The sequence below is a fragment of the Canis aureus genome, chromosome 18 (assembly GCF_053574225.1).
Source record: "Canis aureus isolate CA01 chromosome 18, VMU_Caureus_v.1.0, whole genome shotgun sequence".
In the NCBI taxonomy this organism is placed as follows: Eukaryota; Metazoa; Chordata; class Mammalia; order Carnivora; family Canidae; genus Canis; species Canis aureus.
In genome coordinates, this window is record NC_135628.1 from 24,378,787 (window position 1) to 24,394,869 (window position 16,083).

Consider the following 16,083-nt stretch of genomic DNA (forward strand, 5'->3'; position numbering starts at 1 on the left):
AAATATTTTTAAAAAATAAAATAAGACATTAGTGGCAGGGGGAGAGGTCATGGTAGACAAAAGTGACATCTATACCATATACCTACAAATCAACATATCTGAAACTTAGCATCTTCCAAAACAGTATTCTTATTCGTCCAAGTTCATTTAATCCCACTACCATCCAGCCAGCTATCCAAACTAAATGTGGGAATAATTATACACTCCTCTTGTTTTTTCAGTCTTAAGCTATAATTATACTTCCTAGGTGGGACTCCAATCCCACCCTTTCTCCTTCTTCCCACAATTATTTCTTTGGTTCAGGTCACCTTCATCACACTCGCGGGGTATTTTGACACTCCACTCCAGTTTCAGTGCACTGTTCCAACATAACCTGAGAGATATTTTGAAAAGACCAGTCTGATCATGTCACTCCCTTGTTAAAATAACAAAATAAAAAACCTTTAGTTGCTTTCCATTGCCTGCATGATAAAACCTTGCAAGTTATAAGATACTGAACCCTAGTTAGCTTCTCTGTTATTTTCTAGTGTCTGAGCATTCCCTCCTACTATTATTGTCCCAGTCTCCTTGGTGTCATGCTCTTTTATCCTACTCTGTTTTTGCCTATTCCTATATTTTCACCAGGAAAATGCCACTTTTTCTTCAAGGCTCATTCTGGGAAGCCTTCTCTGACCCTCTGCTTCTTCCACTAGAGTTTACCACTGTCTCCTTTTGCTACCTCTGTAACTTATTCATTACAGATATTTGTTTACTACACAGTCTCCATGATTAAATTGTGCATCCCTGACGGAACTACATCTTTCATCTATATTCCTAGTGTCTGACACAAAATAAATCTTTAAAAATATTTACTGAATGAATAAATGAATTAATTGAAAAAATCCAATCTTTTATATATTGGTTCTTAGTTATTTACTACCATCCCTATCATAAGGGTATGTAAGGTGTAAGAAAATAAAATTTTCTGCATTTACTTTTTTAGATAATAAGAGGAGTTTCTAGTCTATTTTGAATATGTTTTTATAAAATCTAAATTCAAGTTGATTTTATTTCATGTACAGTTAATTTTTTTTTCAGTTTTTATTTTAGTGGACTCTGGTTCCTTTAACAAAATACCATAGACTAGGTGGCTTAAACAGTAGATGTTCATTTCTTACACTTCTGGCTGAGCAATCTAAGGTCAAGTAACCAGCAGATTCAGTTCCTGGTGAAGGCCTTCTTCCTGGCTTACAGGAAACTGCCTTCCTCACTGTGTCCTTCACATGACAGAGAATGAGTTCTAGTCTCTCGTACTCTTTTTTTAAAAGGGCACTAAACCCATCATGGAGGCTCCCATCCTTGTGACCTCATTTAGTGTTCTACAACCAAATACCATCATTGGGGTATTAGGGCTTCAGGAAATGAACTTGGGAGGGAACACAAATATTCAGTCCATAAATATCCCTGCTCCTTTCTACTCTTGTTTCTAAAAAGAATTCTAAGATCCTTTCAACATCAAGTGAATTTTTATGTTTACTTTAAAGTTACTTTGAATTGACAATATTCTCAAGGGACCATTTTGAAATGGTCTGTAGTATACTCGGGTATGTTTAAATGAAAGCTTAGATTCAGTCTATTGACTGTACTATATTAGGTGAAGGCTTATTATATTACCCACAACATATTATGAAAAAACAGCTTTTTTCCAGTTTTATTAAAATTAGAAACTTAGTATTTTAAAAGTAGTGCATGTTGATAATAGAAAATTTAGAAAATATATATATAAGGAGGAAAATAAGTCTATAGTCTCAGAACTCAGAGCTCACTCTGATTTTATATGATCTTTTTGTAGTGACAAACAACATTCACCTATTTGTTTATTACAGAATGGGAGTGGGTTTCATGTATTATTCTTACAGTTTTTCTCCCCCCTGCAATTTAAATAGGTTTTCAAAACATCAAGTTTAATTATTTCATCGTATTCCCTGAATTATTTATATAATTCATCCTCTGTATTGGACTTTTAGGTAGCTTCCTATTCACTATAGTAAATACACCTTAATGTTAATAACTTCTTAAATATTCTTCACTATAATAAATGCTTTAAATTTCAGTTGTGTTCATGGTAGTTTCTTTTTAAAAAAAAAAAGTAAAAATTCGGTCTTTCTTTAGGACTCTACCTTTGCTGTCATGTTTAAACTTGCAAAGGATATATAATGATTTGCTTATGTTTTACTTCTCTTATGGTTTTTCAACATTAAAAATTTCAATCTGTCTGAAATGTATTAAGGTATATGGGGCTTGAATCTACTTTTAGAGTGTTCTCTTGGAGGTTGCAATATGTGTCAAGAACTTTGTTAGCAATAGAAGATCATACCATAGATCTATTTATGATAAAAATACCAACTTTCATGTATTTCAGGTTTTATGGTAACTAAAAATTATTAGTTATTGAACTGTATGAGATTAGTGAACCAACTCTGAGAATCTGGTTTACTTACTATATAATACTATACCTCTAGCTTTATACATTTTTTTCCCCTGGTTTCTCTTACTCAAGAAAATGTTATAGACAAATGTTCTGTTTGGGAAGATTATTTGTTTCATAGCTGTTAGGTTTGTTATGGGAGCATATCTAGTACATTGTTGGCTTATACATGTAAAAAATAAATTACCTAAATTTTACCAATATATTTATTTTGTTTTTTTCTAGAATCTGTGTTTGTGGCTATCCCCGACAACATGTAAGAAAATACAAAGGTATAAGTAGCAGGATACCAGTTTCTTCAGGATTCATGGTGCAAATGTTAACAGGGATTTATTTTGCCTTGTAAGTTTATTTAATATGAGAAATAAATCTTTGATCTCTGAAAAATCAGTCTGTTTTATTGTTATTACATTATAATCTCATTGGATAAACAATCAGCATATCTTTTGAATCAAGATTTTTTTTTTAAGATTTCATTTATTTATTCATGAGAGACACACAGAGAGAGGCAGAGACATAGGCAGAGGGAGAAGCAGGCTCCATGCAGGGAGCCTGATGTGGGACTTGATCCTGGGACTCCAGGATCATGCTCTGAGCAGAAGGCAGAACTCAACTGCTGAGCCACCAGGTGGTCTTTTTTTTTTTTAAGATTTTATTCATTTGAGAGAGGTACAAGAGAGAGCAAAAGCAGGGGGAGGGGCAGAGGGAGAGGAATAAACAGATTGCCTGATGAGTGAGTAACCTGACCAGGGCTGGATCCCAGGAACCTGAGATCATGACCTGAGCTGAAGTCAAGATGCTTGACTGAGCCACCCAGGCACCCGAATATGAATCAAGATCTTAATAGTTTTATTACTTAAAACATATTTCTTAAAAAAAACTATTTCTTTAAAAAAAGAAAAAAAAAACAAAAACAAAAAGACAAAAACAAAAACATATTTGTTAATGTTCTGGAGAATTTGTAACCAACTCAAACATTCCATCTCTCTTTAACTCAAGTTCAGAATGAAAATTAGCAACACCCTTACATACTCACAGATTCTTTATTACCCTTTTTTTTTTTGCTATAATTTTCAAAAAGCTTTTTTTCCCAATGAAGATCTTTTCCATTTCCAGAAATTTTAACTCTTAAAAAACATCTTAGAGAACTTCCTTGATCACCGATAGTTTATTATTAACTTATTATTAATTTCTAATATTAGTGCTCAGTCTTACTTAATACTTAGTAGTGTTTTTCTTTGAACCCTATCTTCTACTACACATCTTACACTTTGCATTATATTCATTTGATATATTAATTTTTTATAGTAGATTATAAGCATCTTAACTGAAGGTCGAATTTATGATCCTTTGAACTAAATATGGCTCGCTGCCTGTTTCCTTAAAAGCTTTATTAAAAAACATTTACATCTGTTTGTTTACATATTGCCATGGCTGATTTTGTGCTACAGTGACAGAGATGAATAGTTGCAATAGGGATTGTATGGCCCACAAGCCTAAAATATTTATTATCTAGCCCTTAAAGAAAAAGTTTATTGACCCTTGTGTTAGACCATTAATATTGTTCCACAGCTCTTGGATGCTCTGATCTGTTTTATTTTCTGTCTTTATTGCTTTGTGTTTCAGATTTAGTAATTTCTCTTGACCTATCTTCATATTCATTAATTCTTTTCTTGATGATGTTGAGTCTATTAATGAGCCATTGGAAGGATTCTTCCTTCATTTCTGTTACTGTGCTTTATTTCTAGTCTTTTTATTTGACTCTTTCTTATGGTTCCCATCTCTCTGCTGAAATCACCATCTGTTCCTACATGTTTTCCATCTTTTCCACTAGAGCCTTTAATATATTAATTATAGTTATTTTAATTTCCCTGCCTACTGTAAAATCTGAATCATTAATGAATTTGTTTCTATTGTTCTTTGTCTCTTGCCAGGAGGTTGTTTTCTTGCTTTTTGTGTGCCTTGTAATATTTGATTATCATTTTTTTTCATGGATAGAACAGTAGTGACTGAGGTAAATATCATTTATGCCCAGAAATGACATGTCTCTTTTCTTATAGGCTTTTGGCAGCATTATTATAGGCAAGAGTGAGCTGAGGTTGGATTTTATTGTTGCTTGTTTACCTTCATGGTACCACCTACCTCAGATTCTTCTTGTGGTACCTGGCAGTTAGGGTGTGAGCTGGATTCCTGGAGGGTTTTTCTCAGTATTCTTACTCCATCCTCAGCTTTTAGCTTTCCCTGTGTGTCTGCACCAAAGAAACAGTCTTTCTCCATGTTCTTGTCCCTCCTTCAGCAACAGAGTGCAGTTGCTTGTTTCTGAATGTGTCCTGGCCTGGGTGGACATTTGGAGGGAGACGCGTTCTCTGTTGTCCTGGTCCAGTCTCAGTCATAAGCAGGACCTAAGTCCCTGCACCTGTGGTTGGCGGGAGGGGGTAGCTCTTCAGTGGTCCTTCCCTCCTCCAGCGGTAAGAGATCTCTAGTGGTCTCAACTGAGGACAGTTTCCTGATCCTTTCCCACAGATAAAGTTTTTTTTTTTTTTTTCTTTCTTTCACAGCCATAGTCAGTCTTCACCCCTTCCCTTGGGGTGAAAGGGTTTGTTGGTTGCTCTTTCCCCAAAGGCTTTAAAACTTTTGTTTCACGTGAGAAAAAGGTCTGGCTGGGTCTTCAGGCTTTTCTTGCTCAGGTGGCTTACTCTCTCCTTCAGGGCCACACTACCAAGAGCAGCTTTTTCTGGTCCCTTGCCTTGCCCCCAGTTTTTCTTATGAGGGCCTAGAGGTGGTTTGTGAAAAAGAACTTATAAGTGGGCGTGAACTCCTCTTGTATCTATTTCTAGAGATTCTATACACTCGTGCTGGCCCATACTGGGCTTTTAGCAGTTTGTTTAAAAATTTAGCTGAAGTCTTATTCGTGCATTGTGGTCTGTCTCTTCTTAGAGGCATCTCTCTGTCCTTAGGTTTCAGGCTACTTGGATGCCCTGATTTTTACCTCCTTGCTGAATTCATGGAAAGCTATGATTTTATAGATTATCTGACTTTATTTTATTTTTAGGGTGGGAGCAATGCTCTTTCCATTTTCTAGTCCTCACTTGCACTCTCGATATAATTCATTTTAGAGTTTGGCCATATCTTTGAAAATTAATATACATACACACTTTATCCCCCAATATCTCTCTGACATTTGCAAGATACATCATGTACACTTCTAAATGACCATCAGAATGCAAAGAAGTAGCTACTTAAGATACTCTAAGCCACAGTAGTTGTAGATTCTCATTAAAAACTGTAGGAGTTACAGAATAATTTGACCATAAAGTGTTCTGAACATTATTCTAAGGTATATAACTTATTATGCTCTAACTTGCTTTGAAAGTGTAAAATGCTTTGAGATTGCCTCACTTTTGATACCTGGTCTATAAATAGACATGTTCATTAGAGAAGAAATATGTATCTATAAAATTTTCTTTGCTATTAATAGGCTTTCAGATACAATTGAAAGAAATTCAAAGACATAAAAATATGTTTCTTAGGAGGGTAGAATGCTAAGCAGTGTGCTAATCATATGTTTTAAGGAGGGTAGAATGCTAAGTTTATTCAGTAAACAGTTCTCATATTTTGTTCAAATTTATAGAATTAATTAAAAATAATTATACTTTATTTAATTTTACAGTTATAATGGAGAATGGGATCTAGCTCAAAAAGCATTGGATGATATTATATACAGAGCTCAGCTAGAATTATATCCAGAGCCATTGCTGGTAGGTGCCTCATTTGTTTATGTAAATTTGATAATTTAAAATTTCTCAATTTAGAACTATAAATTGAGAAATAGCCATTCATAATGCATTAATGTCATTAAACTCAGTGATTCATGCTTCTGTTATATTAGGAAACTTTTATGCTTGAAAAGGTATATATAATTTGAGAATTTCATTAAGCTAACTGCTTAGATACCAGTAATAGTCTTTTAAACTTAAAAGAATGTTCTCCTTAACATACTAGAGCTGCATTTATTAATTAGCATTAGGCATGTGGAAATATAATTTCGATGTTTTGGAATTTTAAATTTCATCATTTACATATTATTATTATTTTTAAAATATTTTATTTATTTATTTAACAGACAGAGACAGTGAGAGAGAGCACAAATGGGGAGGAGAGGGAGAAGCAGGCTTCCCACTGAGCAGGGAGCCCAATATGGGGCTTGATCCCAGGATCCTGAGATCATGTCCTGAGCCTAAGGCAGAGCTTAACTGACTGAGCCACCCACGCACCCCATTTACGTATTATTTTTAACTATAGTTTCTGAGCTCTTACTCTTTATTCTAGAAGATTTATATATCATCTTAGGAATTACCTTGGAGAAAGAATTCTTCTTAAAAACTTGTTAAAATTTGGCACTTTGTGTTCTGTAAGGCTGTAACATATCTGTTAATGCCAATCTTAAACCATATTTTTTTTTCCTTAGGTTGCTAATGCCATAAAGGCTTCACTGCCTCATGGTGCCATGAAATCTAGTAAGGAGGGTACAAGGTGTATTCAAGTTGAAATCACACCAACTTCCTCTCGAATATCAAGAAATGCAGTAACCAGCATGTCAATAAGAGGTCATAGGTGGAAAAGACATGGTAAGAAGTAAAAAAGTCTTCAAATTAGAGGATTGTTGATTCTGTCACATTTTTGTCTTTACTTGCAATGCTATAACTTCTAACTTTAGTAAATAATATTGTAGTGGCACGGAAGAAAGAGCTGTTGGATCACCTTTAATTCCTAAATTATTATCCACAAGTGATAAACAGTAAGACAAATACAGTCCCTTATGTTACATATACGAATGAAAATTTATTTAAATATTGTATTGGTTTTTAAATCTTATTTCAATAGAATAGGAAAGTAGGAAAATGCATGTTAAAATTATTCACACATGGATTTCTATTCAAAAGCATTTGCAAATATTGTTTAGTGTTTCTTATTTCTCAAGAACTTTTTCACAAGTAAACTTGCATATTGAAGTCAAACAACTAATAGGGACTTTGACATTTTCTTTTGTACTTCCTGGTCAAGTCAATGCCATCAAATTGATACAACTCTAGCTAAGCCTTATTATTTCTTGGATGTTAATTTTCTTCCAGGACTGTTTGTTTTAATATTCCTCCTTGACTGCTTCATTTTATTACTTAAAAATTCTATGGGAATTAATTTTATTTATCATGGCCTTCTCAATGCTTTCCCACTTCTCTATCTTTTCTTATAACTTATTATTTTTAATTTAATTTCTTATTCTTTCTATTGACTCCCCTCCTACCTACAAGTTATTGTAATGGCAAGAATCAGTGTAAGAAGATTACTATTACCTCCCTCAGAAGGTAATCATAGGACAAGAAGCAAAAAGCCACTTCTTTGCCCCAAGCAAACATATATATTACTCTTTTTTCTTCTTACTTAAACTGTGGTGAAAATGTAGCTCCTTTTGGTATGTTTTATTTCAGTTGTCTCTGTGGTTCTCTGCAGAGAAAATGCAAAAGTGAGACGAATATTATTCATGGTGAAAAAGAAAGTTGATGATAATATTGTTCCTACTTAGGAAATCTGGGAGACAGTATGTCACAGGGAGTGACGATGGAAAATTCCAGCTTAACCAATAAATCATTTTCAGTCTTTTTTATTTTTTAAAGGAGTGTGCCAATTGTTGAAATTTCTTTAAGATGACATGAAAGAGGTGGTAATATTTGCCATTATTAGCAAGGCAAATGATGCTATGATATAAAACATATAGAGGCTAAACATACTTCAGTTTCTTCAGTGAAATTTACACTACTGAACGGGACTAGATTACAGGTAGAAAATCATTTACTTAGTATGGTGGCATCTTAGAGATCAATTTTATGTTTTGTCCGAAAGAGGTGAAAATGGCACAAAGACAATGAACCAGATCATATGGGTCACTGTAGCTATAATTGTTCCTAAACTACTACAGAAGATGCGAGAATGAATTTTAATTCCTTTTCCGCATTCCCTTCTTGCTCCGTAGTGAATGTATGGGAAATGAGAAAAAAATATATAGGTTCTGCAGTTAATAATATGAAATATTGAAGTTTGATTGTATTTGTGCATGTGTATGTTACAGAGGTGTGTGTATGTGTCCATGCATACATTTAACAGAGTAAGATCTTTACCCTGTAGTAAAAAGAAGCAATTTTCTAGAAATATTTTATAGGAATAAATTGCCAAAATAAAGAGAAAAAAACTACTTGAATATGTTGTATCTATTAGAGTCTTACATATCTTCCAGGGTCCATTTTGGCTACAATTTGAGGGATTGGTCCTGTGTCTTAAGGCTATGGCCTCATTAAAGTAATCTTCCTTATCAACTGCCCCCTACATTCAGTCCAACCTTCAAAACTCTCACACTTAGGCAACTCTATTTATGGTGACAAAAAAGTCACAGATGAGAATTTAGAAGCGAATGAACTATAAAAAAAAGCAAGTCAGGTTCATGGAGCAGATGTAGAATATGGCTTATCTTGTTTACCACTCTTGTATAGTGTGAATTCCCTTTATCCAATGACCAAAATATGCCTACTCTAAGACACTTATTTATCTCTACAGATAGGTTGCATTCTCCCTTTTGACAGTAGTCTTGGTTTTCCTTGCCAGAGTAGTATTTTTCATTGTTATCCTGTCCTGTTGAATTAAAAACTACTGTTTTCCACTTTTGTGATCCTGATTCCTACTTTGAGAACCTTATTATTCTGAGCTCTCTAATTGACACTGGCTTCTTGTGGGGAAGATAGGTAACTTTATGATAGCTGTTAAATATATAGAGAATTCTCAAGTTATAAATGGATTTTTAAGTTTGTTTATATATAAATTATATTTATTCCATTTATATGTTAATTATATAAATTTTAACAATTTAATTTATACATTATTTTTTGTAGAAACAATGTTAAGGGGTTTGTAGATTTCAGGGTGACCTACAAAAGCCTTTAATCCCATAATGTTTCTGAATCATAGGATGTAAGTTTAATTTAGAACTGTGTGAAAACACATTTAGTTTCTTTATTTGATAAACCTCTGCATTGTTTGCCATTCCACCTGTATTGCTACCACTCCCTTACTACCTCAACCCTCCCAGAAGGATTTCTTCTCAGACCCAGAACTATATCATACAATAGAAACATGGAATATGCAACTTTAAGACAGTGATGATGAGAACTGAGGAAGGAGAAGGGACAAGAAACATGAACTTTAAGGAATATTCCCCTTTTCCCCCCCTTTCTCTTTGTTATCACCAGTACCAGGAAAGAAGAAAGCAGTTGGTCCTTTTTTCTTTCCTTGGGTCTCTTTCCTTTTTCTTTTTTCTTGTATTTATGTCTTTTTAAAAAATTGAGATATAATTGACATATATTAGTTTTTGGTGTACAACATAATGATTTAACATATGTATATATTGCAAAAAAGATTACTACTCTGGAGCCTACCAGGTCTAATTAATATCCATTGCTACACATAGTTATACATATTTTTGTGTGTGTGATGAGAACTTTTAAGATCTACTCTCTTAGCAACTTTCAAATATACAATATAGTATTAACTATAGTCACCTTATATCCTAACATCCCCAGGACTTACTTATTTTATAACTGGAGGTTTATTCCTGCTGACTATCTGTACCCATTTTGCTCACCACACTCTGCCTGCCTCTCACCTGCCTCTAACAACCATCAATGTGAATGTGTTGCCTGTATCTGTGAGCATGGTTTGTTTGTTTGTGTTCTACATGTAAGTGAGATCATGTGGTATTTGTCTTAATCGGATTCATTTCCCTTAGCATAATGCACTCAAGGTCCATCTATATTATTGTAAATGACAGGATTTTCTTCTCTTTTATGGCAGAATAATATTTCATTATATATATATATGGCACATTTTCTTCATCCATCCATTGATGGACTTTTAGGTTGCTACCACATTCATGTCTTTATTTATAGCCTGTCTCTTTTTTTTTCCTTCTTCCACCCTGTCTGGGGAAATGAGGGAGAGGACTAAATGAGGTTCTCCTGTGGAGAGGACTAAATGAGGTTCTCCTGTGGAAGCAGCAGAGCAGAACTTTCTTTTTTTGTTTACTTTCTTTCCATTTCTTTTTTTTAAGATTTTATTTATTTATTCATGAGAGACACAGAGAGAGAGAGGCAGAGACACAGGCAGAGGGAGAAGCCAGCTCCATGCAGGAAGCACAACATGGGCCTCGATCCTGGAATTCCGGGATCACGCCCTGAGCCAAAGGCCGACGCTCAACCACTGAGCGACCCAGGCGTCCCTCCATTTCTTTTTATTAGTAAAGAATATAAATAATTAAGCCATATGAACATATTAGTATGTTTGCATATTTGAGTCACCCAAAATTATACATGCTAACAAACATGTTAAATTGGAACAATTAATCACATATATTCTTTTGTCTTATTTGCAACAGAAAAACTAATTTTCCTTACAGTAATAGCCAATCGATATTTTAGTGATTTTAAAATTAATTTGGAACAGTTTTAATTTCTTACATTAAAATTCTTTTTCTGGGCAGCCTGGGTGGCTCAGCGGTTTAGCGCTATCTTTGGACCAGGCCGTCTTCCTGGAGACCCCGGATCGAGTCCCACGTCGGGCTCCCTGCATGGAGCCTGCTTCTCCCTCTGCCTGTATCTCTGCCTTTCTCTCTCTCTCTCTCATGAATAAATAAATAAATAAAATATTTAAAAAAGTTTTTTTCTGAGCTCTTCTAGAATTTATTGCAGATCCACCATTCTTTAAGAATTATCCAAAGCTTATATTTTAACAGAAAGCATTCTTTTAGAAGGTAAAAAATTAATAGCTTTAACACTTCCACACATTTCAGAACATTTAATCCTTGTCATGGTCTTGTTACTATTGAATAACAACCCAGATTTCTAGAATTGTATTTTGACCAGTTTTATTTGCTTGGGCCTGTATTTATTATTTGATAGTAAGAGTAGGCTTTATTTTTTAGAGCAGATTTAGGTTCACAGCAAAATTGAATGGACCCTCAGACCATACCCCTCCCATACACACATATGTCCTCCTCCAATATCAACACCCTGCACCAGAAAGTTATATTTGTAAGGTCCTGTAATTTTAATTTTGACTAGAAAGTGTATCCTCATATCAACTAAAAAAGGGTAGCTTTTAAAGAAAGGTTGGTTTCTATTGAGATATTAATTTAAAGACTATTTGACAATTAGTATGTTTGCCTAATTTTCCTTCTTACTTGATTATCTTAATATTGTACTGACATGGCTTGTGTTTTCAAACTTTTTAAACTTTGTATATAAATTTCTGAGAAAAGTTTAATGACTTTATAATTCCATGCCAATATGTATTATGTTCGGAAAGTGAAATTACAATGTAGAACTGTTGCTTTTAATTTCTAAGGATCATAATTTCAGAATTAGTAGTTTTATCTACATATTGTTAATTATTTTAAGCACACTGTTTCATTTAGTGTATATTTTTAATTTTTTTATTTAAAGATTTTATTTATTTATTTATGAGAGACACACAGAGGCAGAGACATAGGCAGAAAGGAGAAACAGGCTTCCCCAGGGAACCTGACATAGGACTCGATCTCAGGACTCAGGATCATGCCCTGAGCTAAAGGCAGACACCCAGCCACTAAGCCACCCAGGCGTCCCACATTTGTGTCTATATTTTAAACCTAGATTTTCAGACCATCTAGAGATTGAGGGCTATTTAGAAGGTATAATTTGAAGGTAAGATGCACCTAGGAAAGGTTAATAATAGAATAAACATTTGAAAAGCATTAAGGTAAGGGAGGAATGAATAGATTATGACCATAGCAAGAATCAAAGTGAAAATTCCGATAAGAAAAAGAAGATAAAATAATTAGATAATTTATTAATTTTTAAAATAACCAAAAGGCAATTGTATTAAATATTTATTTCCTTTAAAAAATAAATAGAACTAGCTAAAAGGAAAACAGAAAATATTTCTCTACAATTATGCTTCAGTTCTATAGTCATTCTTAAATGTTACTTCTAAAAGCGATCTTCATCATTTACCATTTCAGCTATAGCACTTTTTCTTAAATCCCTGAATGATTCTTTACTACTTCAAGATTCTACTATACAATCTATACTTGTTTATTTCTTTGTAGTTTTTCCATTCCCTCTCCTCTTCCAGAGCAAATTTAATTGCTTTTTTTTTTGGTCTGTCTCCCTACTACTGCCACTATTATGACTCATTCTTCTTCTTCCACTTTATAAAGAATTACCTATATTTGGAACAAGGTAATCAACTTTTCTCCTTTCTTTTAAAATACTTGTTGAAATGCCACCCCTTTGTTCTGTAAAAGCCCCCTAATTAAATTATGGTTGCAAATAATGAGTGCTTGTAATTTTTGCCAACTGGTTATCTAATAAAAAGGCTTATCTAATGAAATCTCAATTCTTTATTACTGCCCACCATTCTTTCTACCTGTGCATTTATTTGTGAGATAATGAGGCAAGTAAGTGAAAAGCATTTGGTATGCTTGAAAGCATTACATAAAGTCTGATTGTTAACTCATTAAGAACTATTTACTTTGTTTTATGAGCTATACCATAACTGTATTCTTGATAAGTTTTTATTAGCGAGTGAATGATCCTGCGATTGATCTTTCTCATAAAATGATGTTTTTGAAATTTATAGTTTGGATTTTCTCAGTTTGAGATGAACATTTAGTCTGAGTTAGTATCAGACACAGAAGTATACATGTGTTATATAACAGTAACATTCAATTTAATGATTTTTTTTGTAATTTTTGTAGACCTGAAATATAGTACCCTAATCTAACATTTATATTACCATTATAATCAGGACTTTTTGGAAGGTTGTTTTAATACCTGTTATCTCACTTAATCCCAAATTAATGTGAAAATAGAATAGATTGAATCCAATAGATTGGATTTCTCATATTTACCTGTTTGCAACAGGTAAGCATCAATAATAAGAACAATATTTATAAACTAGATCCTTTGAATTTTGCCCTACTTTTGGTCCGATCCTGGCATATGTTAAATGGTTTATTTTTATAACATTATATTTCATTATTTTGACTTAGGAGATCCAAGAGTACAAAGTGTTAAGTAGTGAAAAAGAAATAAAAATGAGAACTATGTATATTTTTTACATCTTCAGCATAATAATACAAAATAAGTACCCTGGGAATTTTAGAGTATTTAATTAATTATATGAAATGTTTCAGTGAAAAATCAAAATACAATTTACATAGATTAAAGAAAGGGAAGTTTCATGTTATTATAGCAGTTTTATTGCATTTTTAATATTAAGTTTCTATTGAATGGATGCCAAGATATTTAAATAAATTTAAATGATTATAACAGAGTTCAATGAGACCTGTGATTATGTTTTTTAAAAATAATGAAAAATGTGATTAATTTGCTTAATAGTTTAGTACTAACTTATTAGATGAGAAAAGAAAAAGAACAGGAGAAAAAGATGCAGTTCATGTTGGAAAATATTGATTTAGAAATTATTGATTATTGATTTAGAAAATGTTAATACGTTTATTGCATAATAACATATTGATGAAACAGAACATTAACTTTCCAACTGTTGAATAAATATGAATAATTATAAGAGGTATATTTCAGTTAAATATTTTTAAAAATAATTATATGTAAATATTTCAAAACCCTTGAGGTAGTCTTTTCCTAGATTCCACAGATGAATGTCATAAATCTTGAAATGAAACATTTATTTTGTGAATCTGATTTTATGACTTTATAAGAAAAGCATTTATTTGAGAAACAAAATTGCTAATAGTTACTAAAGCATTTTGAAAAAACACAGAAATCGGGATGCCTGGTGCCTCAGCGGTTGAGTATCTGCTTTTGGCTCAGGGTGTGATCCCAGATTCCCAGGATCGAGTCCCTACATCAGGCTTCTTGCATGGATCCTACTTCTCTTTCCTCTGCCTGTGTCTCTGCCTCTCTTTCTGTGTCTCTCATGAATAAATAAATAAAAATCTTTTTTTTTTTAAAGAAAAAACACAGAAATAATTTTAAACTCAAATGTGGCAAACTTTTAAGGATTGGCTATTGGAATTTCACACCTACAAATAGAAATGTATAATGCTAATGTTTTTATTTTAAAAGTTGTCTTATTCAAAAAAAAAAAAGTTGTCTTACTTGTTAAGAAGATTTAGAAAAAGTTATCTGGCAGTTTTATAAAAAGGTTTAAATGTTTTTAGTATCATTTTGAGAAGCTTCATTATTTTCAGATTCTAAAATGCTATTTGAGGAACAAATTTTCCTTTCCCAATATAGATGATAAAACATTTGAACCAAAAATAAGCGTTTCCTTTTGACCAAAGTTAGCATCACATGAATTTTAACTGGCAGTCTTTTTTTTTTTTTTAAACTGGCAGTCTTGATATGGAACTTGATACTCATGTAGGACAAAATAAAATATTAGGAAATATTAGATGAGTCAAAGAAAAAGGACCTGTTAACCAGAGCTAAAATATCACGTTGTCCAATTAACACATATAAACATTAAAGAGGAAAGTCTCAGAATCCTGGGTTAGCCAACTTTAGAAGAAAACAACAAAAAATCTTAGTTTATTTCTAGATTAAATAAAATACTTTTCTACACAGAGAAGCAAAATATTTCAGAATTATTGGTCTTATGAGGCAAAAACACTTATTTGTAAATTATTGTGTTCTACATTTTTTATTAAGGAGGCTTCATGAGGAGGAGAGGAGTTTTTGCTATAGTTAAGGAATTTATTATTTAATGTGCCTTGTCATTGAGCACCTACCTTGAGCACTACCTTTTTAGGAGCATTTGTTAGACATTGCACACAGAGGAAGAAATAAGCTTTTGTAGGTATTTTTGTAAGAGATCTTGCTTACCTGCTTTTGGTCTATCTGGCCATGAGGATCTTTAATCATCAGGAAGGATTCACCTGGTCCAACAGCATCCATATGTTGCAGATCTCAAAGGGATTTTTTTTTAACCTGAGACTTAATAAAGATGACAAGATTAAAAAAAAATAAATAAAAATAAAGATGACAAAAGAAGTTATTGAAAGTGACTACACCCACCTCAATAAGAACTGTATCATTTGTTATATACACAACAAAAGCTAAAGACTTGACTGATCTTTACTTAAGAAAATTGGGAATAGCTCCTAACCCAGTATGTTTTATTGTGTTTTTCTTTGTGCCCCAGGCTGCTCTTTTCTTGCCTGGAAAGTCTACTTCTGGCTTCAGGACCTGTATATCTAAGTCTTAGTGTTTGTTAACATCCTTGCTCAGAGTACAGCCCTTTAACTTCAGGGTCCTTACTTTGTGTTTCTGTGGCAGCTTTGATTGCCTCTAAGCTGCTTTACAAATTCCTGGCCCAGGTTGTAGATTGTTATAATGTTGTTGTTTTTTCTAACCCAGGACACACTTCATGCTCAATATTATCTTACACAAATATGTTTTCTGTTGATAAATGCTAATAAAATACACACAGTCTATCTATGTTCCTGTCAATGGCTGCCCATTGCAATCAGAATGAAATCCAAGATCCGT

At 33.1% G+C, this 16,083-nt stretch overlaps 1 protein-coding gene across 11 annotated transcripts in view; it reads left to right on the forward strand.

Moving 5' to 3' along the window:
* The window catches only part of HYCC1 (hyccin PI4KA lipid kinase complex subunit 1), a 123,195-nt gene that overhangs the window by 70,118 nt on the left and 36,994 nt on the right, over nucleotides 1-16,083 (forward strand). For all 11 annotated transcript variants that reach the window (XR_013356741.1, XR_013356736.1, XR_013356738.1 and 8 more), the window contains exons 8-10: nucleotides 2,693-2,809; nucleotides 6,138-6,225; nucleotides 6,936-7,095. Coding sequence is in view for 5 of the 11 variants with exons in the window: in XM_077856553.1 (XP_077712679.1) it covers nucleotides 2,693-2,809; nucleotides 6,138-6,225; nucleotides 6,936-7,095 (365 nt within the window). In the remaining 6 variants the exon portion in view is untranslated. The remainder of the gene's footprint in view (nucleotides 1-2,692; nucleotides 2,810-6,137; nucleotides 6,226-6,935; nucleotides 7,096-16,083) is intronic.